This window comes from Ammospiza caudacuta, chromosome 8 (assembly GCF_027887145.1).
Source record: "Ammospiza caudacuta isolate bAmmCau1 chromosome 8, bAmmCau1.pri, whole genome shotgun sequence".
NCBI classification, from domain to species: Eukaryota; Metazoa; Chordata; class Aves; order Passeriformes; family Passerellidae; genus Ammospiza; species Ammospiza caudacuta.
The window spans coordinates 9,319,969-9,347,264 of NC_080600.1; the positions used below are offsets into that span (position 1 = coordinate 9,319,969).

General features: G+C 41.6%; 1 protein-coding gene across 1 annotated transcript in view; it reads right to left on the bottom strand.

Annotated features, from left to right (window-relative positions):
• SPAG16 (sperm associated antigen 16) overlaps positions 1 to 27,296 on the bottom strand; it is a 391,289-nt gene that overhangs the window by 137,343 nt on the left and 226,650 nt on the right. The window contains exon 13 of the mRNA XM_058809453.1: positions 16,334 to 16,460. Within this exon, the coding sequence (XP_058665436.1) occupies positions 16,334 to 16,460 (127 nt within the window). The remainder of the gene's footprint in view (positions 1 to 16,333; positions 16,461 to 27,296) is intronic.

Below are 27,296 nucleotides of genomic sequence, written 5' to 3' on the forward strand. Positions count from 1 at the left end.
AAGCAGCAGTGGGATGGGTTCATCCCCAGCCTCCCACTCTACCTCATGGCCAGGTTCCATGGACACCTGCTGAACACCACCTTGGAGCATCACAATGGGGTACAAAACCAGCCCGCCTACCCAATGCTCTTGCTGAAGGCCCTAGCCTGGTTCCGTGGCCCTGAAGAGGAGGGAGGAGCTCACACCTGGCAATGTGCTCCCTCTTTTGCTGAAGGTAGTTCCAAAGCTGTTCTCCTTTGGGATTTCAGTCTGGGGCTGTGCTCTCCCCCTCCCACAACCTCACTCTGCTCCCTGAGGATACAAATGCTGCGAAACCGCCTCCAGTCCCGTCCTCCCTGGAGAACAGCAGCCTCTGCTCTTCCTGCTCCTAGGCAGACACTCCATTTTCTCCTCACAATGCTGTCTGCCCAGTGCTTGGGCACATGAGAAAGAGAGAAAACTTTGGGAGCTCTGCAGTGGCACAGGAGCCTGCCCCAAGATGTGCCCTGGGCAGCCTGAGTGCATCTCCTGCTACCAACACACCCTCCAGCTGGACATCATCCCCCAGGGAGCACCAGCCCAGGGGGACACTGACTCCTGAAAAGCCACTCAATCTTTGGCTCATCCTGAAAAACAACCAAATTACCAAAGTCAAGGCATGCTGTCTGTCCTCAGTGCTCCTGGTGAGCTCAGCAGCCATGGCAGTGATTGATTTGCCATCCTGGTACCCTTGTGTCCTCCCTGGACACACAGCCAGTGACTTTTTGCAGCAAAGGGGATGGGAGGGAGCAGCCCTGGCTGGCAGGAAGGGAGTTGATTACCAATCCCTCTTTTTGCCAGGAACCATTTCTTTGCTGCAATTCATACTTTTCAACAGCCAGCCTCCAGAAGGCTTTGGGGTAAATGAGGGCAATGACACCAGAGATTACAAATCAATCACTACTAAAGAGCCTTTTTATCTGGTAGAAGCTTCTGAGCAGAAAACAGATACCAAAAATATATAATATATCCTGATTTTCTGTTAGCTGTTTCCTTTCCTTAAGCTCTTTTATATCCTGTTTTTCTCTTGACACCACTGCTTACTCTGCTTTCAAATCGATCTCTCTTACTACTTATTTTTCATTTATCCTTGATTTTATCTTTCTGTCATCTTTCTCTCTCTTAACCTACACCATGCACAGTTATCTGGGAGGGAAGTATAACATGGTCTATCTACTCTACACTGTCATCTTCCCCTTATTCCATCCTCAAAAATGAGACAGTAACACTGACAGGATGGAGCAAGGTCTACCTGATTTATATTGTCCTGAAGTCATCACTTAGATCATTCTGCCTGCTTTTGGTCATGGCATTTTGTGGGGTTTGGCACAGTAGGATCCATGCAGTAAGGAAAAATTTCAGGCATGGAATGGGACATTCCTCATTTATGGGACACGTCTCATAAGGGCAGGATTGTTGAAGGGCCACCATGGGTGCAGCCAGAAGAAATCAGAGCTGGGAACAGTGCTGAGCAGCCAGCCCTGATGGTACTCACATTTATGCTTTCTCTCATCATCTAATTTGCATCCTGTTATTAACAGAAATGCCGTCAGCAGGAATTGACAAAGTGGGAAATAGCCCTCTTCTAACAATAGACCTGGTCAAGGAACTGGTCAGTTTAAATAACACAGCTGACATGAATTTGGTAAAATAATATCAGCAGTGCTGGAAAACACCTTTTATAAAGTTTAGGCTAACTGAATCAAAGCAACTTCCTGTTCTAAAATATTACTAAGTTAAGGTTTAAGTATATTGTTAGAAACTGAAAAATAGATCAAAAATGTCAAAGGGGAATATCCAAAATTATGTACACACTACAGTCTGGTTCTGCAGAACAGAGGTTTCCTCCATGAATTGATACACAGAAAGTTTTCAACCTCTTGACTTTTCCTGCTAATCCCAATGACCCCATTCTGCAGACAGCAGGACACAGCTCATGGGGAGTACGGGAGCTGTGACCCATTCCACACATCCTGATACAAGATATGGGATCCAAGTGCTATTTCTCCATCTATTCCAGGATGAAACTGTTGACAGAAGCAGCTCCATCAGACATCCCTGGGCTGCCCAGGCCCTTGGCAGCAGAGCAGCTCCTTTGCCAGGCACTGCACACCCCGAGCTCTGAGCTCTGCCCACCTCAGGAATCTGCACTGAGCTCTCCCTGCTCCCCCTGGGGATGGAGAAAATTCCCACTGGGATGTTACCCAGCACGTGAGAGAAGCCTGCAAAATAAAGATGTTTCCACAGAAATAATTGGATCAATCAGTTCTTATGATTAAATTCTCCTTCATCAGATAATATTCTAACCATGCTAAGAGTGATTTTGTGTTTAGGTCTCTAACATATCCTTAGCCTCTGTAATTATCTGGAAAACTATACTGTGTTTACTGTATTGATTCAGCTATTGGAAATCTTAAGATTGCCACAAAATATTTCTTTTTATTATGCCATTTCTGAAGTTGAATATTGCTGAAAATAAATAGCAGGCAATTATTTTAATACCCTCTTACTGCACATTACTTATGAAGATTGTTCTAAATTGCTAAAGACAGAACCAATTTATCTAAACAGAGTTATTTAACACCGGTATGGATTAACTTTATTTAGTCAGGTAGGCAGAAACTATGGAACTCTTTTCTAGTCTTAAATTAAGGAAAAGAGTGTTGCTCCAGAACAAGTCCAAGCATTGACTTTTATACCAGAAAGATAAGATGTCCTCTATCAAAATCTCTGCTACTTTGGTAATGCTTATAGAGCAATTTGGTGTTACTGAGGAAGTTTGTATTTTATATATATATATTTGTGCATATATATATATATGTACATATATATATATATGTGCATATATATATATATGTATATATATATAGATATAGACAGATATAGATAGATAGATAGATAGATAGATAGATAGATAGATAGATAAAAGCTCCATTTGCAATCCATGTTACCTGTACCTAATGAATTGATAAATTCCTCTAAGCTCATATACACAAGGCACAAGGGAAGAAGATTTACAGAAATGGAAAACAATTTTTGGTGGCTTTTTTTTGGCTGTGAATGCTGGCAGAAAGCCACTGCTTTTCTGAATCTGTAATTTTATGCCCCGGTGTTCAGCAGATGTTTATCTAAATCATTTAAATCTGTCTTTTCTGTTTCAGACACATTTAGTATTAAGGAATGATCCTCGAGTAACAGCATACATTAAAAGTTGATTAAGAGGAAGTTAAAGAAGAAAGAATTACTTTTTTCATACCCCCAGCAGACATTTATTTCATTTTGGCAGGTTAAAAAATGAGAAAATTTGGAGTAAGGTGTGAGAACTGGCAATGCATATTTTTTGGGAAAAGCTTTATTATCCATTTCCTTACATGCTAATTAGGGAATGCAATCCACTTGCTAATGCTGAGTGAGTAAGAAATGTAAATTGCTCCATTAATTTGTTTAATAACCAAACTCTCAAAAGTGGTAAGTCAGACAGCAGATGGGGGCTGTCACCACAAACCCAGCCCAATTTTGAACATTACACCAGTACACACAATTTACTGCCTTCTCAGTTGTCATCGGTGCCAAGTAATGTCTTCATTGTTTTAGATTTAATACAAAAATTTGCTCTTGACTACTCATAAGTGTTTCTGGGGTAGAAAAATGGATCCAGAAAAGGTGTGCAGCCCCATCCTCATAAACACACACTTTTACAGGTGTGTGGCAGCTGTCTAACTCTCCTTTACAGCAAGTCATACTCCACTGGAAACACCAGGGTCTAAATTAAAAGCAATATGTGCATTGTCCTCCAAACTTTTTGGATTTAAATAAAGAAAAAAAAGAATATTCTGCAAGTTCATAGCAGTTCTTGCAAACTCAATTTTCTACATTAGGAAAAGAAAGGTTATAGAGGGACCCAATTTCACCAAAAAATTAGCCCCTAAACCAAAATTATTCAAATATGTTACACATTTTCTCCCAGAATAAAACTGCTTAACTTTTTCCCCCTTGCAGCATCTTGCACTGCCAATCCCATTTCCTATGAACCTTTTTATAAACTCCAATTACACCATAAAAATACAACTGACACTTATTTGCACTTTAACTGGGTCAAATAAATTCTACCTGCATTTCCTAATGCAGTGAGTTTCAAACTCAGCTTTCCATCTCAACAAAACCAGTTGCATGGCACCACTGGATGGAGCTGGGGAGTGGGACAGCCTTGGCACAGGTCCTGACCATTCCACTTCCATAACTTTTTGCTCAAGCAACTCTTTGTTGCTTTTGCATGAATGTCATACAAACCAGGTAAGATTTAAATCAAAAGTAGGCCTTGGCACAGTTGTATCAATTTCCAGCACTGAGTAAGCTCCTTTCCTGTGTTTGTTCACAGTGCAGAATTGGCCCATTGATGCTGGACTATTGTCACCAGCACAGGGAGATCACAGACAAAGGTTTGAATTGCTGAATTCTGCTTCTTGCCTACCAGCTTTGTCCCAGTGCCTCCAATCTGAGTGTGATGTCTCATTTCTGAAAGATTATTGCTTCTCTATAAAACATTTTCTGAGGGGAAAGAAACAATCAGCTGAGTAAGGGACTGGCATGTAAAATACTATCATTTGCAAAACACTGGCCTGAAACCCCCTTGGAGGCACAGAAGCTGGGCTTGAGCCACAGAAGAGGGAAAACAGGAAAGCCATAATCACATATTTATTTTTAGAGAAAATGAGAAGCTAAATAAACTGTAAACCCAGTCTTTACTGGTAAATCCATTCTGTCCTGACAACCACACTGAGCAGAGTGGGAACTGCCAGTTCCCAGGGGATCAATTGGTGGTACCTTTTTGGCAGTGCCTCATTCCTCCTGTGTTGGTGCCAGGACACTTTGAGTCCTGAAATAATTAATTTCAGCGGTGCCACAGAGAACCACTGCCAGAAATCTGAACTTGAGAGACAATGGTGCTGCTGCTGAAGATGGTTTTTCTGCTCCAGGTCTGAAATCACCTCGCAATCAAGAGGGGCTTTGGGACTGCTCTCCTGGAAAGAAGCTCCCAGACCTCAGCCTGCCAAGAAAGCAGGACACAAAACATCCAAACATAACATTTATGAGGGGATTAATGCACTCACAGTTGGATTTGTCATGGGATGGTGTGGGACACTGGGATTTATGGCAGGGATGAGCAATTGCATGCTGACTGCCTTGATAAATGTGTGCCTTTGAGGTATGTCTAATTATTCCAAGAAAATAAAGGAGATGCCAGTATACAGAGGAGGAAAAAACAGGCAGAGGAAATTCTGTGAGCAATCCCAGGGCACTCAGAGGACAAGCCTGTCATCAGCTGAAGAGCCTGGCAAATGTCACAGTGCAAGAAAACCTGGCTGTCAACTGCAATGACACAGCAAGTCACACCTCTGACTGGAACACTGTCTCCTTGATGGGAAATTCCAGATGGGCCCAGTGATGGAGACAGATGTCTTTCCACTGCCTCACATTAATTTCACATGCAATTAGCAGTGGATTCTCTGCTGCTGAATGAGGGACACTCAGGGTGCTCAGGTTACCAGAAAGGACAATTCTCCACAGAGTCACTTGTGGTTCTGACAATCTCACAATTCCAGTGCCATGACACCACCTCATCTGCAAGGCACCAAATGGACACGTGCTCCCATTTCTATGGCAGATGTGAAATCCCACCAAGATTATCTCCTGGAGCACTTTTAAATACAACTGTACACACAAATGCTCCTTGTTGGGTCTTCTCCCCCAGCAGCCCATGCCAATGTCTCCCAACCCACACTGACACTGTTCAACACCTGAAGCTCCTTCTCAGGAGCTTCTGTCATAGTCTTCATCCCACCTCCACCATTTTAGCAATCAGCTCTGTCTCTCATCTGCATCAAATCAATCCTTTCTACAGAACAACCTAAAAACACAAGTGGAGAAAAAGATCCCTGCAAGAGAGAACTGAATATGTTGTATTTTAGAATATCAGTTGAAACACCTCGATGCTTCTTGGAGGTCCCTTCCAGCTCAGCATATTCCGGGATCTGTAGGTCGTTAGTACAGGGTAGTGGGATAGAATATAAGATAGTGTAGAAAATAATCTTACCCCTAAGGAGTTGCAGCTGGGCCAATTATCAAAGATTAGGAGCAGGCCTGACTTTACCAGGCCACAGCTGCAACCAGTGAGAAGAAGATGCTATAAAAGAGTGGGGTGGCTGGGTGAGAAGGGAACTGGAGTCGGTTACTTTGTGAAGAAGAAAGAGTCAGTGGTCTGAGAACTGCCCATAAGAAACACCAAGAAGATGTGAAACTTTTGACATAAGGAAACAAGAGTATGGAACCCCTACAATAGGATGACAACAGTACAGCACACTGACAGGGCAAGACTCTCACTTTTTGATGTGCTTTTCTCATGCCTTATTGTAAACTGCAGGGCAACCCTGATGTCTGGGAGGAATGATGCATCTGACTCCATGATATCAGAAGGCTAATTAATATCTTTATTTATATTACACAACATCTAAACTGAAACTGCACAAGCACTCAACCCAACTCAGCTGCCCAGAATCTCGTGGCTGTCAGCTGGCAGTCCCAACACACACATGGATTCAATTGGCCAGTGAATCAAAACACTCACACCAGAATCCAATCCCCAATTGCATTCAGGTAAACAGCCTTCCACAATGCATTCCACTTGCTCCAAAACACAGGCACAGCAAATGAGATAAGAATTGTTTTTTCTTTCTCTGAGGTTCAGAGAATGCAAACCCCAGAAAATCCTTGGGAAGTTGTGCCTTGCTTTTCTATGTGAAATGTGGCCACAGTGCCCAACCCTGCAGCCCAAGGGTGCAAGGGGAGATGGAAGAGAGGTGAAGGGATATGGTGAAGTGATGTGCCTACCACTCACATGCAAATCGCTGGGGCTGTGAAGAAGCCAAGAACCACCTCCTAAGTTCCACATCTATTGCAACAGACCAACCCCACTGCCTCTTAGCACAAAAAAAAATCCTCACTGCTAATCATGCTTCTAAATGTGGCAGAGGAATTCAGCTGTAGGCAGAGGGCTGCATTTTGGCCTTGGACTACAGCATGTGAACAGCACCTCCCTGTCTGCTGCCTTCAGGGTGTCAGAGCACAGAACTGTTTCACACCCCCGAGTGCCTGGCAGCTCCCATACATTAAATGCGCACCACCACAATTCCATCCTTTGGGCAACATTTGAAGTGTGAATTCCCAATGCACACCTTCACCATCCATCAGTGCTCCATGGAGTGCTCTACCCAAAACCAAGTTGACAGCCTACAGCTTTTCCTGCAAAACCAGGGCCCTCAGCTATTCTGCACAGGATCAAACTGACCACTTAAGCTTTCTTGAAGCAACAAGAAAATATTTTTATGCAAATACCTTACAAGGTCTGAAATTCCATTTGTCTGAACACAACATAGCTGAAGTCACTGCTTCTCAGTTTAAGCCATTTCCCAGGCAATATCTGGTTGCTCCCATGAAAAGGACTTGAAGTCCAAAGCAGCCATTCCCTGAGGCTGTGGGGAGCCAGAATGGGAATAAATGTATCCACTAGCACTTAAAAGGGAGTAATCTACATAAACACATCAAGTCATCACCAATATTTTGATCCAGTTTTTTACCAAGCTGAAAACCTAATAATTGAAAATGTATTACTTCATGTTATTGTTAGAAGAAAAGAAAATGATTTGTGAGGTTTGGAGTTTGTTTGGGTTTTAATAGATCTTTTTGAGAATGTGTAGCCACAGTCACCATAGCATTCACCTTCACTGACTAACAGATTTATCTAGTTCTCTCACCACCTGAGCTGCACAGGAATTCCCTCCCTCTCCCCCTCCACCACTGCCTCATCCAGAAGAAGATTTGGTTTGGAGCAAGTCCATTGAAGCAGAATCCATCTGCAGCCAGCACAGCAATCACTATCCAACAGTGTTAAGTGGTCTTCTGGAATTTTTTCTGGAAACATCTTTATGCTCCCCTCCCTGCCACCTTTCCCACCTGTAAAAATCCATGGACCAATCTGACTGGCATCTATAAACCCTTACTTCTCACACCTATAAAAAAATAATAATTAAAAAAATAAATGCTCTGTGTAGTACAAAGCATTGTTTATGACATTAAACAATAACATAATAGTTCCAGCGAAATTCTGTGCTCTTTGGCTGAAGTTTCTGGCTTCTGCCTGGGGCTCTCAGCTGTCCAGAGCAGAAACATGCTACAGTTCCCTATCTCCTACTGCACTTCACACACCAGAGGCCTGGTCTGGAAGAGATGTGTTAATATAACATCAACTAAGTAAATTTAGCCATTATTTTAAATTAATTTAGGTATTGTGTGGTCAGTGGTCATCTGGTAGACACATTATTACACACATGCACACACCAAATTGCTTTTTTGCTAATGACTCATTTGTTTTATTCCTGCCTGTTTCAAAAAAGCAATTAAGTTGAAAATGACCTTTTGAAGATTGTACTTGTGGACCAATCTTTTCATTTTTAATTACTTACTTTGGTTTAATTGTTACATTAGGAACTATTAAGAAAGCAGCCAGCTTCATAATCAATAATTTAATTAGAGTTTTAGGACCAAGAAGTCAATGCAAATGTTATTCTGCAGCCAGGCCTTTCCCAAAGCCTTTGAAAGAACTTTACTCCCATTTTGTTTCAAAGTGACATTGGCCACATGGAAATCAAACTCATTCTTACCGTAATATATCCTGCCCACACATTATGGATGGACACAGGCAGCTGGTAAGAAGTTCACATTCAGGTCAATCTTCTCTCTGCCCAGGCAGGAGCACAACCTGCTTCCCTCACTCCATTTCCCTCATTCTCATTTCACCCACCCCATGCTCCCCAGACCCCTTGCCAGGAGCCACACACTGGAACCCATGGCCAGACTTCCAATATGTTACATTTATCTATTTATAGCTCTCTAATTACTACTAATATTCAAAGATAAGCAGCAACAGATGAAATCTGCCTCAATGGGTGGTGAATTAACGCCCCCTTTCCCTCCAGCGCCTCTCTCTGCCTGCCCTTGCATGTTTGCAACCCAGCAGTGCAGGGAGCTGCCAGTGCAGTGGGAATTGCAGGGCCTGAGGTGTCCCTTTGTGATGGCAGAGCTGTGGATCACAGGGCTCCATCACTGCACACTGCCTCGCCCAGCAGCAGCTCCCACCAGCCATCAACCACCACCCATCACCCATTGTCACAGACATATATTATGAAAAATCCTTTTGCTGGGATTTTTCTCCTGAGAAGCTGAGAGGCCTCAGGAACAAAATGTAAACAATGATTATCTGCTGCTGTGGAATGCAACAGGTGGATCTGTGATTGGTCTCATGTGGTTGTTTTTAATTAATGGCCAATCACAATCAGCTGGCTCAGACTGTCTGGTCAGTCACAAGCCTTTGCTATCATTCTTTTCTATTCTTAGCCAGCCTTCTGATGAAATCCTTTCTTCTTTTCTTTTAGTATAGCTTTAATATAATATATATCATAAAATAATAAATCAGCCTTCTGAAACATGCCGTCAAGATTCTCGTCTCTTCTCTCGTCCTGAGACCCCTGTGAACACCACTACAACCCATCACCCACCATCCACCATCACCCACCACCCATCCTGGGCAGAGGAAAGCAGCACAGGAATGAGAGGGAGCCTTGAGCCACAGCAGAAGCTTTGCTAGAATGCCCTGAGCCCTGCAGGCTGCAGCAATGGAGGCAATCCGTGTGCTGGGAGCTTTGGGACTGGGGCAGCAAACAGGGATTGCAGGACAGGCACTGCTATACCTTGCTAGGGATGGATCACAGGGCTGCTCACATCCTGGGAAAGGCAGGCATGTGAGAAGGAGCTCCAAGACCTCAAGTCTTTGACACTAAGTCAGAGCCAGGCTGGGCTGCACTGCAAGAAGCTCTGGAGGGTGCAGACTTTGGAGGAAACTCCTGCAGAGCTCCTGGGGAAACCATGACTGCACAGGAAGGAAAGCATCTGGCTGCAGAGGATCCTGGGGCTCTTGGAACTGGCTCACCACAGAATGGTCACAGCCTCAGGGCTGCCAGAGCTCAAGGAGCATTTGGATAATGCTTCAGGGACAGGGGGGATTGCTGGGGATGGTGCTGTGCAGGGCCAGGAGCTGGACTGGATGCTCCTTGTGGGTCCCTTCCAGCTCAGCAGATCCTGTGATTCTCCAGCAGCAGCTTAAATGACTGTGAATGTCATGATGGAAAGTGTTACTTTAATCTAACCTCACTGCCATTTATACATTTCACATGAATTGCAAGCCAACCTGGAGATTTAAGCTTTAACACACAGAACTGTCTTGTCCCCTCAAAGACTTCCCTTTGAAATTAAATATGCAGCTTTTCTGTGTTTTGGCAAAAAGGCAGAGGAAGGCAACTCATTAATGGCCTGAATTCCCACTGGCAACAGGACTCAGACATCCACTGGACAGAACTGGGCATATCAGTGAAAAGGAAAAGCTTAATAAAACAATTATAACCTTTTAAGGGCCACTAATTCACCTGGAGCTTTAGAATCATGGAATCACTTTGCTTGGAAAAGACCTTTAAGATCATCAAGTCCAGCTGTTGAGCTCTGCAGAAAAACCTGATTGATTCTAAAAGGTTTAGCCTGGTTTAAACATAGTCTAACAGGGAAAAAGCCTATGGGATGAGCTGATTATACAGTTTGTTAAACTGTTGATTAAATGGTATGATGTGGAAGAAAAGGTAAGGAAGGAAGGAAGAGGTAAGAAAGACATAGTTCCAGTGTGAGGGTGATCCTGGGGACAGCAGCCACACACAGTTTGAAGTGGTTTTCCTGCCTCCCAAAAAGAAAAAAAAACCTCACAGCAAATCCAGAATATTGGATATTTTCTTGCTTACATCTGGGTCAACTGATCAGAATTGCACTTATATGTTCATTATTGGAAATATTTTATTGCAATCTGCCTTTTTCAATGAAGCTGTTTTGAGATAAAGTCAAAATGAAGCATTTTAAAAACTACATTGACCAAATCAAACTTTTTTTCCCCAATTGTTTTTCATTATTGGAAAGAAATTTTGATTTTTTTTCCTCAGCCATACTTCTGGTTTTTAAAAAACTGGCACTAAGTCTCTAGGAAAGCATCCCAAACAGATTTAACATAAACCTTTTCAAGTTTTACTTTTGTCTTTTGGGATACTACTTCTGGGAGCAAACATAATCCGTATTCATAACTATTTGTTCTTGATTTCATATTTCACTGTGACTCAAATTCCTTTTCATGTGAAGACAGGGAGTTTTAAAATATGAACCCATTATTTACAAATGCACAGAATGAAGAACACAGAATTTTTTACACTTCATGCCGGGAACTGGACTTATCCTTGCACGTCCCTTATTTACAGCAGCATAATTCAATTGCACTGGGAGATTTGGAGTTTGCATGGAAGAGCTCTTTGTCTCCAACACTGACAACTTCAATCTTTGACCTACTTTTGAAGAGGATTGATTTGGACCTTAAACTGCCTGTCAAAGGTTTTTTAAATGACCCATCCTGTCTATCCACTCAGCTCATGAATTCATTCCTCAGGAGTTCAAAAGGGTTCAAATAAAACTGACAAATCCAATACTCTGAGGAGATTCTGACTGATAATTTTGTGTCTAAGGTGTTTACTTGGGGATAAATCAACTGAAATAGGCTAAAAATTATAAAGACAACCAGATTGCTTTTCAAAATCACTCCCTTTTGCCTGCTTAATGCTTCTCTCGTACACTTGATCCTTAAATTCACTTTTCCTGGGGTTGCCTTGTGAATGACCATTTCAAAGGGACACAGCCAAAGAACCCCCCACCACAGATGGGCACAATCCCTGAAAAGATCTGGGTGTTCCTATATGTTTTAAGTCTACTGACAAAAATGTTCTGACAAAATCCATATGGAAAAGCAAAACATCTACAAACTAATTTATATTGCACTGGAAGAGAAAAAACTAAAATAGGATATGTAGGGGAATTACTAATTTGGAAATTACTAAATAGTGATAAATAAACACTGGAAAGTAAGTGGTCTAAAAGATCATTTAATTAGAATAAAATAAATTTTAAAGATTATCTAAGGAAATTAGAAGTTTGGAACAATTTCCCAGTTTAACCAAAAGTTAACCAGCTTTGAGCTGCCACAGGAACCCCAGCAAGGATGTCCCAGGCCAAAGACATCCCAGGATGGGAGAGGATGGGCAGTATTGGGAAGGAGAAGATTGCAAGGCTGCAGCTTAGATCAGCATCCTGTAATTATTCTACATCCACATGAAACACACAGGCAGCCAAGTGCTCACCATTAAAATGCTGCAGCACAGCTGGAAACCTCAGCCAACAGCTCAGAAACTGCCCTGTGCATGGATTTATTTATTCTCTGGTAGGACACAGAGTGAAAAGCCCTTAGAAATGGCCACTGTCCTCAAATGACCCACGTGCCTTCACCCAGAGCCCTTTTACCAAGGAAAAAATGCAAATGACCACTCCCAGATTCTTGGGGTTCATTCTACACAGATTTTGAGATCTCTGTGGGGCAAAATGCAAAGCCAGGGATGAACAGAACAGGACCTGGACTGTGACACTCCTCAGAACGTGCTGCTGGGGTTGCTGAGTGCTGCTGCTTGCCCTCCCAGGTGGGACATTCATTTGGGTTTCCCTGCTTTTTCCCACAGAGCTAATTATGTGGGAACTCAATCAAACTCAGCCAATGCTCAAGAGCCATTAGCACACCATGATAAGCAGACACTGGAGCACAGAAGCTGCAATTTATTAACTACTGCTCTAAAAAGGGCTGTGCCTAAGAAGTTCTTTTATTTTAGAGTATTACCCTAGAGAAGCCCCCAGCAGCCTCTTGCTCTTTGCCCTGACTATTCCTTCCCAATGAACTCCTGTGGGTGTGGTGCAGCCCCAGAGCCCCAGCCTGCCCTGCTGGATGAAGTGTGGTGCACCAACTCAGGAACTATTCCCAGGGGCTCAGAGATCCAATTTCTCCACAGCCATGCACAGATATCCCTGCAGGAGCCCAAAGGAGGTTCTGCCTGCATTCCCAGGAGGGGAAACTGCAGGAGCCTCTGAGGAGGAGAATAGCCTGAGCTGCGTTTTTACTGGGAAATTCTTGCTGCTGTTCAGGCATGATTTTTGGGCAATTTCATTCTGTTTTTGTTTTTTTTTCTTTTTCCTATGAGATTGGTGCCTGCATTATTCATCAAGGACCACACTACCTTGCAACTTCTAACTTTTGGTTCTGCTGTTCAGCCCACAAATTACTGACAAGGACACAATTTGATGTGCAGAGCCAGAACTGGCATCTGGTCACTGTGCTGCCTTAGTCATCTTTGACACAAATAGAAAAAAGTTGACATCCTTGATGTCTTCCTCCCTGAGTATCAGAGGTATTAGCTTGATAGTGGGGTAGGAATGGGATCCTTTTATTTGTGTTATGCAGCAATTTTCTGCAAACAGAATGCAGATAAACCACTGAGCTGCACCGCATAAAGGAATATATCCTGGGTAACTAAAATATTAAACTTGAGTACCAGTGAGCAGTAGAGACCAAAATGGACACGAATTATCAAACAATATCTCAAATGCTTGTTATTTCATAGAATGGAATAGAAATAGAGCATTGTATGAGTGTGACTTTTTACAGAGCTCTGTGTGTGCTGAACTTTGTTCCCAAGAACAGTGTCACTGATGTAAATGGGCCTCTGTCCTGCTAAGGACACACAGAATTCTTCCCAAATCCTCATTGGACACATTCCTCAGGGCATTACTACTGAAAGCTGCCTTTTAAATGACAGTCTCTCCACAATGTTTTCAAAATTGAAATATCCAGTTATAAAACCTGACATTTCAAAAATCAGAAAGCACATGAGATAGTTACTAAATCAATAAGTTTGAAACATGTAGAATGAAAAATGAGTATGTTTTTTCTTCCCTTCTATTTAATTATTTAAGTGTATAAATATTTGGTATCTCATCTGTCTGAGAAAAGGCTCAAATGGTGTTGGGACAAATGTGAGTGGTCCCACGAAATGGCTCCTGAGGCTGTGGGAGATGCAGAGGAGTGGCAGGAATTAACCCAGGCAGGGGACCTTGGACTCAGGGGAGGTCAGGGGCTCTTCTGCACCTCTCCCATTCATCACTGGACACACTTAGCAATTCATGAGTGGAGATGCCTTCCCTGATGTGTCAGCGAGGAATTGTTCTGGTGAAAAGCCAGACCACGCTTGTCTTTCTATGAAACTGGCACCAAGAGGAATAAATTCTGCAGCTTATCTTGGCATCAGAGCCATCAGCTTCTCTGGCAAGAAATTCCCACCAGAGAGCTGCAGCCTGGGTCTCCACATCTGATCTACTGCCTGTCTGGCACAGCACAAGCGTGGTTGCTGCCCAAATCCAACACCAAAGCTGTAATTCTCCCTCAGTGTCTGGAAAGAGCCACAAGTGCAATTCATCTTCCTCTGTTCTCACTTTCCTATAGGCAACATAGCCCTTAGGTTTAAAATTAGAGTCAATGTGATGAAGATTTTTTTAAACCACTGGATGGATCTTACTTTGTTATCCAGAAAAAGAAAAAAAAAGAGGAAAAGTAACACCCTGCATTTCCAAAGTCTGCAGGCTTTAGTATCTTAGTAATTACAAAGATTTATGTTCCACCCTGCCCCAAATCCAGAGCTCATTGTCCATTCAACTTACACTGCTCTGACTTACAGCTCTCTGTATCCATTATCTTTAATAATAAAGAGCTGACTGCACTTAATGATGGGAGAGCAAGATGTGATTAGCAATAGGAATCTGATTTATGAGCAAACAAACCCGAGCGTGGTTTTCATGTTTCATTAAAAGTATCTTAAATGTACTCCTTACTGCTAATTGAGCTCACAGAGATGAGAAAATACTCTATTCCCAATTAATGGGACAAAATAATTCATCTTCTTTCTGGAGGGAACATTTAATGTCATTCAGCATTTAGAGGGAGGTGGCATCTTGACAGGGATTTTACCACCTCAAGTGAGGTTTCACTGTGAGCATTTATCCTAAACTTGCAAGATTTCCCACTGGACATGAAAAAAATTAAACAGCATAAATACACCACAAAATGCCATATACAGCATTTTCTTTTCACAAAAGTCTTTCCTATCTTAGCTAAATTACCCGAAGCTGAAAAACAATATTGGTGAGCAAATAGAGAGCCTTTTTCCTTATGTTTGTCAAAGGAAAACTCCTTGATGACTCTGTTAATTTGCTACAAGCAGGAGATTACTGAGATATTTGCAAGATAAAGTTCCTTGCAGGATTTATTGAAAACAAAACAAAGCAGAAATCTATTTTTCCATTAAGCATTTCACTTTTGTTTGTATTGCAGTAATTTTTTCCTCTTTTTGAATTATTCATATTTGGATATCAAATATTCCTACAAACCAATGCATTTAGGAATAATGAGTCCTGACTAGTTTCATTTTAACTCATTGTGCTTTCTGACCAGGATTATTATTATTATTATTATTATTATTAAATGACCTTCTATTCAGTCTGTTTCTATAATCCATAAATAGAAATTGCCTAATGAGCATCTCAAGTATTCCAGTGTCATTTCCACGGTAGTTTTTCCTACCCTGTGTTTGTATAGCTCTGATGACAACACCATTTAATCCACAGCAACAGCTCTGCCTGCTTCCTCTCAAATCCCTTCCATGAATATAACCTTCTGCATTTGAGGCTGGAATCTTGTACCTTTACACTGAGTGGCTGTAACATCGACTGAAGAATTAATTTGAGAACTTCAAAAGTTACTCCATACCACAGAAACAGCAATAATTATTAGATTTTTCTGATGAAAGAGGAAAAAAATTTCTTTTGCCTTGTTCTCATGCTCTACTTGAACAGGATTTGCATATTTGGTTTGCAAAGCAGCAGGGACAAATACACTCTCTAGTGTATTCAACCCATTTTTACCACCCTTTCCAAAGAAAGAAGATAGAGAAGAACAAAGGAGGACATGCAGAGTTTCCCTCACCACCTGCAGTGATATAATATGGAGAAAACAGTGTATGTTCCATAAGGAATCAGCAGAGTTCTGGAGGAGGAGAGGCAGATTCCTTCTAGAGGAAGTGTTACATGGGGACATTTTTGGTCAGAAGATAACAAGTGTATTAGTGAATATTTTACTGGCACATTGCCCTCACTTTCTATTTTGATTTCACACTGGGTATTATTTTTCTCATGTCACACACATCATGACATCCTGAATTCAGGGAAGACCAAGGCAAAGCCTGCCTACCTTTCTGACATCCCAGAGAGACAAGGTCTTGTCAGCAGAGCTGGTGACAACGGTGCTGGAGAAGGGCAGGAACTCGATGCTGTTGACTGAGTCCTTGTGGCCACGCAGGGTGTACCTGCACCTCTCACTGCAAGAGAAGAAAACAGGAATGCAGCACCCTCCCCTCATGGTAATATCATCAACAGACAGCTTTAGGTGAATGAAGAATACATTTTGTGCATCTCTGGAAAAATGAGCACGGACAATGATTCCTCACCCAAACACTGCACCACAGAGACAGCTACAAACCCCAACCCACTGGTGTTTGTTTCCCAGTAAGGAAGGCTGGAGCAGGAAGGCATAAAGAAATGAGAAGTGGGTTTGAAAAGATTGAATCCTAAGGAGGAACAATGAAAGCATGACTTTGTGTTCCCTGGGTGGATCCTCAAAAAACCTTGTTGATGCAGAATTGAAAGGGAATGTGGATGAAAAGGCAGGGTGGAGACAGCAGAGTTTCCTTTATACAGACATGAAATTCCTTGTTTTCAAAAGGTCTGAGAGATCTATTGGACTGTGCCCACATGCCCTCTGAAGAAAGCCAGTGAGTACTGGCAACCTGGTTTTCCTCTCAAGGTCTGCACAAAGGCTTAGAAAAAGCAGGTGGTGCCTGGGAGCTCTTTACTGAGGGTAAAGTCTTGTCCCTGTGGACACCCCAAACCCCTTTTCCCTGAAGGAGAAGTCTCTGGCTATGGATGAACCACTCCAGTGGCCACTGTAAGCTCCAAGTTCTTAAGGCAAAGGTGAGGGAACAGATGTGCACCCCAAGAATTGAGGTGTCCATCATGAACTGACAGCTCAGATGGAATTAGCTGTGAAGTGGTTCTGAAAGTTCTTTCAAGGCTGAAGACACCCAGTCACTGCACCTTCTCCCAGCTGAGCAGTAACACCCTAGAGCTTTTGGGCTGCCTTTCTTACCTCCTTGCTTGGTTTTCTTTGAATGAATTGATTTCTGGGACAACACTGCTGGTCCTTCTCAACTGAGGGGATGGACCTGATACAGATGGAACCCCAGACAGGAAGCTTTTCCCATTGTAGGAAACATTGTGGACACAACCACAATGACACTGCTGTGGAGAATCAGTTCTCTCACCAAACAGCCTGACCTTGGGTGCACAGCTGTAATCCCATGAAAGCTTTTTGGGTTTTGCTTTGCCTTCTGTATGTACACCAGAGCAGAACATTCCTTAAACTGGAGGTGTGGAGAGCCTGGTTCAAACATGGCTTAAGGAAAGAGGCCATGAAGGTATACAGCTGATGGAAAAGTAAAAGGCAGCTGTAAAGCAGCAGTTCCCAGGCCTGATTTTGTAAATAACTAGGTTCTCAGGCACCTTTTCTATAAACAGCAGGATTCTCAGACAGTCTTCTCATAACAGTCCTTGGCTGCTCTGGGAACAGATATGAAGGTTTTGAGAACTTTTCATATCACAGTGAGAACACTAATTTTGGTTTCAATAAACAACCACGGGTATTGTAAACAAAAGGAGGGGTTAGAGTTTTCTCTGTAACCTATCGTGAGCTCGGATTTTGCAATATGCATGAAGTTAATTAACACTATTATAAAGGGTGACTGATTTGATCAATAAATCGGAGTCGATGCTGATCAACAACAAGATGGGTCGTCTCCCTTCGCTTTCAACATGGAGGTGAAGACAAGAGAAGGAAGAGCCCAAGGGTGCCCCATCCAGACAACACAGAAGGTGACAGACAAATCTGGGATTACTTAAACTCAGCAGACTGGCAAAGGTTTAACTCCTTCAGGAGAGTGTCAAGAGGGGGCATGATTGAAATAATCCAGGATCCATCACTCATTATTAAACAAGGGCATCACTCTGTGATTTCTTCAGATATATGTAAAACTTAAATGTGCAGTATTTGTATTGTTATATCCTGTGAAAACACACAGGTAGGGGAGCATAGTGTAGAAAAAACTAATCAATGTAAACTCAGTAGCAGCTCTATCCTCTTTGTTCAGCTGAGTAAAAAATAGTATGAAAAAATAAAAGCCAACAACTCATCATAAATTACTGCAGCTTTCAGCAAGAGCTCAGAATTTTATTCCCTGCTCATGTGATTCTGACAGTAGAAACACACCTCCCTGGAACTGGCTGCTGAATATATCACTGAGGCTTGCAAATTAGATTACTGGGTGGCTCCTAACAGAGAAATTTCTTACAATATTTATTAAGGAAGCTGTCAGCAGGGGGGAATTAAAGATGTGATTTTTCTGCCTTTATTTTTCCCTGCCTGTGTGTCCCCAGAAGGCTTTCAGAGCTCTTGCCAGTTCTGTACCACCAGCACAGGAGATCAGTGTCTGCAGTGAGAGCCAGGAGAGTTGCAAGGTTGGGACGGACACTGCCCTGAGCACTGATCTAACCCAGGGACTCCTCTGATCTGTTTAGTGCTTTTCCATGTGCCACTCTGGAATGATATCCTGTGCTGAACACCAAGCCTGTCCCCACAAAGGCAGAGCAGAAGGGAAATAAGTAGCTTCTGAGGAGAAATATTATCCAGGAAATAGATTTCAAAGAAATATTAGATTCCACTGGTATCATTTTACAGAATCTATGTTTTTCTATTATTGATAATACATTATATCACCCAGTGTTATCTGTTATATAGACTACATGTATTATTTTGTCACAAGGACTCATTTTAAACTAGACATAAAGTGCTTGGCTGTTAGAACTCAGTGCACAAGGTATCTGATATTCATGATCACTTGATATACGACAGTAAAATAACTTCAGTAAAATAATTCTTTTGTTTCACAGTCTCGTGGCAATGTTTTACACCACAGATATGCCTTTTCCTTCTCAGATCTTACACTTTATTTGTGCCTAAGAATGCCATTTTTTAAAGGTGTCCAATCATTTCCAACTAGCACGTTCCAATGTAAAGGCTCTGAGCTGCTGAACAGTTTCTGACAAGGAAAATCCTGCTGCATTTTTTTTGTGGGCACTTTGCATTTTTGAAAACACAGACAGCTTTCCATACCACAGTGTGAGAGTGGTTCCATTAGAAGAAAGGGAACTACTTCCAATTTTCCTGTAATAACAAGGTGTGTCTATGCTCTCCTCAAAGGCTGGAGAAGAATAACTCCAACCTGCTTGACTGGGCTTGGGATGAAAGAATACAGGAAAGGGAGGCATTTAAAGGAAAAATAAGATATTTTTTCAGGCACTGATGTAAGATCTGGACTGTCCCAGGCAGACAGGCTGCAAGAACAGGCTTGTGAGCGATTAATTAGGTGCCAAAGCAGGAAGGCCCATTCAGAATCCCTTAGCAAGGTGAAAATGGACTGGTGATGTGATGGACCATGACAGCAGCAGAAGGGAAGGAAATGATTTGCACTTTTCCATCAGGAACACAAACACCCAGCCCTGATGCAGCCTCTCACCTTCCCACTTCCCTATCACTGCACTCTGATGAGCTCTGGCTCTTGAGATCTCATTTACCACTCTGATAACTGACTTACTGAATATTTTTGAGAACCTTTCCCCAATGCTATATAAAATAAATTCATCTTTCATATGTCCAGCTGAGACATAATTTCAGCAAGATTGTCTTGTACCAGCTATCTTCTGGTCAGAAAGGGCAACAATTTATCTAGATGTTCTTTTTCCACAAAAAAAAAGAGAAGTTGATATGAAGGTTAGAGCACCACCCCATTTTTTCCTGGAAGCTCATGTTTCTATTCAATGGAACAAGTTTATCTACATTACAATAAATCTGCAGTGTTTTTTCATGGAAGCTCATGTTTCTATCCAAAGGAACAAGTTTATCCACATTAGAATAAACCTGTAGTGTTTTTTCATGGAAGCTCACGTTTCTATCCAATAGTTTATTCACATTAGAATAAATCTGTAGTGTTTTTTCATGGAAGCTCATGTTTCTATCCAATAGTTTATCCACATTAGAATAAATCTGTAGTGTTTTTTCATGGAAGCTCATGTTTCTATCCAATAGTTTATCCACATTAGAATAAATCTGTAGTGTTTTTTCATGGAAGCTCATGTTTCTATCCAATGGCACAAATTTATCTACTTTAAAATAAACCTGTAGCTACTTGCACTGGGTATTTTTCTCATTGTGAACACAGAGCCTCATGGATATAAGCCTCACAACCTCTGAACATCCTTGTTCAGAAGGCAGAGGGGATCATGTATGAACAGAAGGTTAAACACTTGCACAAATCTTGATGCCTCAAGAGGTTCCCAATAAATGATGTCACAAGATAAATGCTGCTCAGTAGTTTAGTATTTTGCAGATTGCATGCTAAAACATCACTCAGATACCACTCCAACCTTCATCCTTCCCCTGCGTTAGTACAGGACTAATTATGTTCAATGTTTTCTTTTTATCTGCAGCCAATTCCTCTCCCTTAAATCCAGGTGAGATAATAATGTCCATCAATAAATCAGCCCTCATTCTACCTCACCAGGTTTGGATATTTTTTAAGAGTTTCAAAAAAACATGGACAGATACTAATCCAGAAGCACATCTATGCCAGGAATGTTGGCTTCAATTAACCATACCAATATTGATATAATTAACTCAACACATTGGAAAGATTTCATTTCTAGAGACTTCTCTTCTGAAAATCACATTCCAGAATGGTTCATTCAAATTCCAAAGGGCTTTCAGTACAAACTGCATTGAAAACAGAAGATATGAAAGATTTTCACTTACATAAGACTTCAGTGAATATTCCCAGGCTCTGCACAAATGTAAAACAGCCAAAAAATGCACCAGTCAGATATTCCAGAGACTGTGCAGTAATTGAAAGGGAAGACAGGCAGTGGGTAGATTCCTCTTGCCCTGCATAGTTTCCCAGTAAAATTCAGGAAGAACAAAGCAGTGCCCAGCCTGCCCTGACTGCCAGCCATGCAGCAAACCCCAGCCATGAGGCACACAACGTGTGGCCAACTCTTCTGCTACTTTAGTGTTTAAAAAACACCCCATGCATGCTGTCATTCCTACAGAATTAGGATTTTTTCCCTGTTTCTTGGCTTTTTTTCTTTTTTTTTTAAGGTTTCTATGCTCAGCTCTATTTGGAAAAATTGGGGGAGTGGAAGGTGATACCATTTCAGTGAGTACTTAGGAAGTCATCATTACTTATTTTATTTCTGTGCCATATTGAGCCTCAGTTCAAGCATGGTAATTAAAACTACCTATACAGCCAATGAAAATTAATGAGATTTTGAGCTTGTTCTTTGGAGTCAGTGCCTCTCCCACACACCTTTTTCCATGCCTTCAGAAGAATTCATTAAATAACGAATTCCCAAACGGGAACTCCCAAACTGTACTATCTTTCCCTAAAACTGCTGTCCCAAATGGAGCAAACACTAACCTAAACTCTCTCTCATGTCTATTGAGAAACATTTTTCTGTGTGAGCTGCAATCACAATTTTCAGGGCAAGTTACACCAGAAAGTCTCCTGCTGTGAAGGTGGACACAGCATTTCTGTGGTGGGTAAAAACACACCACAACCAGCCTCCAGTGCTCCTACTGGGCTGTAATTGGAACAGTCAAAAGGAGAATCTTTCTAACAAAACCTAACCCTATCACTTTCTCATAGTATGGCTCTATCTCCAAAATTTGTTTACATTTGGCATAGAACTTTCCCAGCCAAGATCAATGGCCAAGGATAGCAAATGGGCTGGCTTAAGACATTAAAATGCCAGTTTGGTTTATGCTGTTATAAATGCATCCTATCATGTCTTTACATTTTATGACCTCTATTTTATTTCTAGGTAGCTTCACATATGACACATCCAATTATTCATGTCAAGAATGTAAAACTACCAGTATTTCAGTAAAAAGTGCCTGCCATCATTTATGACAGTGATTTTTTTTTTTTTTTACCCATTATTTCACTAAATGTAACACATTTTCTGAGACATTGACATGTGAGGACACTTACTCTAGAAAGTACATTTGTCTCTGAAAAAATACATAAAAGTAGGATGCTGTCAATATGAAACACTTTGTTTGATTATTACTTCTATTGAAGAAAATGGAACTCTCTTCCAATTGTGAACATTCATTTGTGCTCTCTCTCAAACCAGCGTTTGACACTTGGAAAATGCAGTGCTAAAGGAGACATTACTGCAGCTTCTGTGACAATGCAAACATTTCTCCTCCAGTATTTAGAAACATTTAGAAAGAAAATACAAATTTAAATCTTCTCTGTGTAATTTATTTTAATATTTAGCACCTGTGGAACGTTTTAATCTCTGAGTGCTTTGCAAAACAAGGAGCAATCCCCTGATTTAAACAAAGCTCCGAGTCAGGCTTTCCCTGGTAAGGATCAGTTTGAAGCGCTACTCCTGAGTTTCTCAATCTGGTGAAATCTGGTGTCAGATAATTTTAATTTTTGCACTTTTTAGGTTCACATTGAGCAGAAGCAGGATTCAGCATTAAACCCATCAGGGGCTGAACCACACAGGCACTGTGAGCTGTCCCAGTCCCGCTGGAAGCAGCACAAGCTCTGCCACTGATGGCAGGAGGAGCAGGATGAGATCCAGCTCTGTCACCACAGGAGCCTGACAGCTCACACTTTGCTCTGGTGCACAGGAAATTGAGCATGTAAAAGGAAACTGATCTCTGAAGGGGGATGGACTTCACTGGTTAGTGCAAGGGTGTGATTCTCCCCCTTCCTCTGTCCTTATCTTCCTCCTTCTACCAAAAGCAAAGAAAAGTTCCCCAGCTGGGAAGGCTTAGCCAAGGAAGAAAGAACCCCAGACATGACACATATGTTTCATTAGTGTCTTCTAGGCATATAAACAAACATTCCTCATCTGACTCAGCACCTTTCTAAGTCCGCTGTAAAATCCTGTAACATCCTTTTCTCAGACCTCCTTGTGAACAGTTGTACTGTTAAAACACAGAGCCTCTGAACTGGATCAAATTGTGTCCTTCCACTGACAGGACATAAGTCAATGTCAACAGTTACATTTTTCACTTGTTTGGTAAGTTTTGAAAACCTGCAGCAGTTTATTTTTGAGAGTGCAGATTTCCTCTCTGAGATCAAGCAAGACTCTTTTCCCCTCCCTTTTCAGGAGCTGAACCGAGCACGGCAGCTTTCCTTAAACACCAGTTAGCAAAGACTCAACTCTAACCAGCTCTGCTGCAGCTCCTGCTGAAAACTGCAATAAAAGCACCAGGATTTAGTAGCTGAAGAGATTCCACCTGCTGCAAGAGGGAACTGCAGTCCCAACCTTCCTCTGGCCCTGCTGGGGGAAGGAACACGCTGGGCTTTGTGCTCACACAGGATGCACCTACACCTCCAGGTACCCTCCAGTCTGCTTCAAAATTGTCTCACACTTATTGGGAGCCCCCACTTTTAGCAAAACTCCAAGAGAAGGCTGAAGGGAAGTGCCTGAACATGATGGTCCTTAAATGTGGGTATCATTGAGCACACCTTGTGCTCCCAGCCCAGCCCCACGCACTTTGGGGCTCACTCTTGTGAGCACCTCCAGAGGGTTAAAGCCTTCCCACAGCAGGGAGGTGACCAAAATCTTGTCTAATCCCTCCCTTCCCACTCCACACCCTCCCATTCCTTGGTGCTCCCTCATTTGTGTGCTGTTAACAAGATACTCTGTCAACAGCAACACCCAAACAGGACAGGAAAGCTATTTTATTGTGTTGGAAATTCATTTCGTCTCCAGGGACCTTGCCTCCTTACATATTTTGCTGTTCTAAAAATGACTTTGTCCCATTTCTATAACTTGAAAGAGCCTCTTTGGCAAATAATACACAGAAAGGGAAAATTGAATGTACCTGAGAACAAAAAAATAACAAAAAGCCACATGCAGAACAGAAAAAGAGGGCAATGCATTACGTTAAATGAAGTCTGATAGCTTGAACTTCAGATTCAGTGAGGTCTAATAGGGAGGGACATTTGGCAAAATTCCCCTAATAAATTTATAATTAACCAGCAGAAAGCAAGGCTCCAGTCAGATTTCTATTCTGCAGTGAAATTAGATAACAGCCAAATAATCACAGTCCTTGAAAGAGAGTGCTGTGAATGCAGGAGAAAAAGGCTGCAAAACTTCATGCCTTACCTTTGGGATTGAAGTGCTTATTTGCCTCAATTCCTGGTAATTTATGTAACACACTATGTATTACTGGAAAAGTAGCCAATTATAACACTGTATTTATTTTTCTGGCAGAGCTCTACTGTGTGTATTTAAGTAGAAGCTGTGTGTTTATTGAGCGTGTGGAAACTTCCTTTACCAGGCAGACACCAAGATGCAGCACTGAGTTTAAAAACACTCTCAGACAAAAAAAGCACAAAGTTTTGAGGCCACCACTGCTTGCTGTGGTGTTGGACATGGGCCTGGCTGCATGATGCCAGCCTGGGAAATATTAAAAACCTTATTTTTTACCATGTTTCTGTATGAAGTGCACATAGATGGTGGTAGGGTGAGCTTTACAGAATGAAGACTCTCCCTGTGCCATGGTGGGTTAGAACTCTCTGGCACAAATAGGCAAAAAAGAAATATAATCAATTACCTTTTGGTGCTTGATTGAGTCCAATACTACCCAAACTCAGGATCTCTTTTGATAAAAATTGAGAATACTAAATATGATTGACAAGAGCTTTATATGTTTTTGTGAGTGGAAAGCCCAAGTTATTGAATTAATAATATTCTGCTTAGGCTTTCATTAGAAGGTGTGAAAACTTTGCCAATAATCTATCTCCTTTTTTATTGGCTTGAAACATGAATAATGAATCTGTTCATTATTACACTGAAGATTTAGTCTCTTAATGTCTTGCATTTCTTTGAACAAATGAAGTGTTCCATGAGAAGTATTATTATTTGTATTTTCTGATTCTAGATGAAGGGGTTTTGCTGTGAAGCTCTATTTTTTTTTAAAGGAAAGAAAATAATAAGACTGAAGGACTTAAAATCTCTACTTAAATGGTCTATGGTCTTTCTGTAAGATTGTAATATATTCTTCAGACCCTTTTTCTATCTAGGCTTGGCTGTAGCTCATAAAGGTATCTTTAAAATCTCACTGCTCAACACTTGATTGTTGGCAGCACAGGGCACGTTTCAGCTCATGGCAACAGCTGTTGCACAAGCTCACTTTACTGAAATTGGGCTCCAAATAAATTTTGGTAACTTATTTCTGCAATTTTAGTTTGAACAGAAGCCTGTTACTTACAATCCAAATTTTTCAGAAGTGAGATGAATTTTTATAAGTTTCAAATTTGGATTATGTTTCCTTTGAGAAGGACTGTACTTCCCCAAGGTTAGAGTTAGGTCAACAAAAATGACTTTGGAAGTCATGGGACAGAAGATGATTTAGGCTTTTATATCCAAAATGTAGATTTTAAGTGCCCTTTTCATCAGCTTGGTCAAAACAGACCAAGTCAATTACAAGGTCTTGCTTGAAAATGTGCCTAACAGAGTGATACCAGGGAATGATCTAAAGTAATCCTGGTTGAATTAGCAATTCTCACCCCAGCTGCCAGTCAGAAATGACACATTTGTTAATACTACTCTAATGGGAATGTTCTGTGCATTCCGAGAACATCTGTAACACAGCAGTGGGATCTGGTCCCACATTGGTACCCACTCTGAGCACCATGCAGGAGCACACACTTCTATATTTCAAAATCCAGGTTTAGCTCTTTCCTCTGCCTCTGGAAAATCAACACCCACGCACCAAACCATCCATTTGTGGCTATGGCTTCTAACTTTTCCATCAAGTCTGTCTGCATGCAGAAAATAAATTCCATCAGCCAAAGGGAAAGCTTTGTGCAGCTCGGTGCTCCCAGCACCGACACGATCTGCAGCGGTTCCCCTGCAGGGTCAGCTCTTGTATTTCACAGTGATGGAATAAAATGCTGTTTCAATCCTTCAGTCAGGAACCAGAACACAAACTCCTCCTTGGAAATGCCTGTGCCTCCCTTGCAACATACAAAAAAACAAGCCACCAGAATCCCAAACCTCAGTCCAGGAGCAAGGGACACTCAGGTTCAAAAAGGTACATGGTAATTCTTAGATTATTTTTTGACTCTGACCCTTGCTCAGCACTTTCTGCAAATCAAGTTTCCTCAGGGGATTATTTTGTTGGACAGGTGAAGACAGGAGCATCAGAAATCACTTATTGAAACGCAGAGCCTTGTTTCATGAAACAATTATCTCCTCCCCCCTCCAGGCTCAGGGGTCTGAGCTAATCAGATCAGCCCAGGCCCAGTAATAATGAAATAGCTGTAACCCATTTAAGCAGGGCAGGACAAGCAGCGTGTTTGCTGCTCAGCAATTCTGCCACTGAACAAGCAAAGCCTCTCCCCTGTGACAGTGGGCTCTCCTCAATTACCACATCAGCTGACATCAGTGCTGAGCTCATGGCCTGCTCCACACTCCATATGAAGCTGTCATCATCTTATTATTTGTGTCTTCTTTTTTCCTTTTACTACAACGACTTTACCTCTAAAACTACTGTCTTTTCAGCTAATCCTGAACAAGTAAATGCAGATGTCTGAACAAGTAAATGCAGATGTCTCAATCCCTCCTTGCTTTTCAAAGACAACAGCACACATGTTTTGATGGATCACTGTCAAGTGATTTCATTTTTTGTGTCCTTACATTAAGGCTTATGTGAGAGCTATTTGAACAGGTTATTTTGCAGTTTTAGGTTTTTGCTGTTCAAATAAAATATTGTGGAGAAGATGAGCCATCTGCACTCCACATTAAGATCCCCTTTATGGTGCATTCCAACCATCCTGAACAATTTGTTATTTTTTTCCTTCTCTTCCTTGTCATCATTTATTTTATTCTTCTACACGATCATGTTAATAAATAAAGAATATGGCATTATATGCACAACTTTTGACTGGTGAGACATAACACAGAAAATAACAAATATGACAAGGAAAAACATAATTTGAAATATATTTTCACCAGAA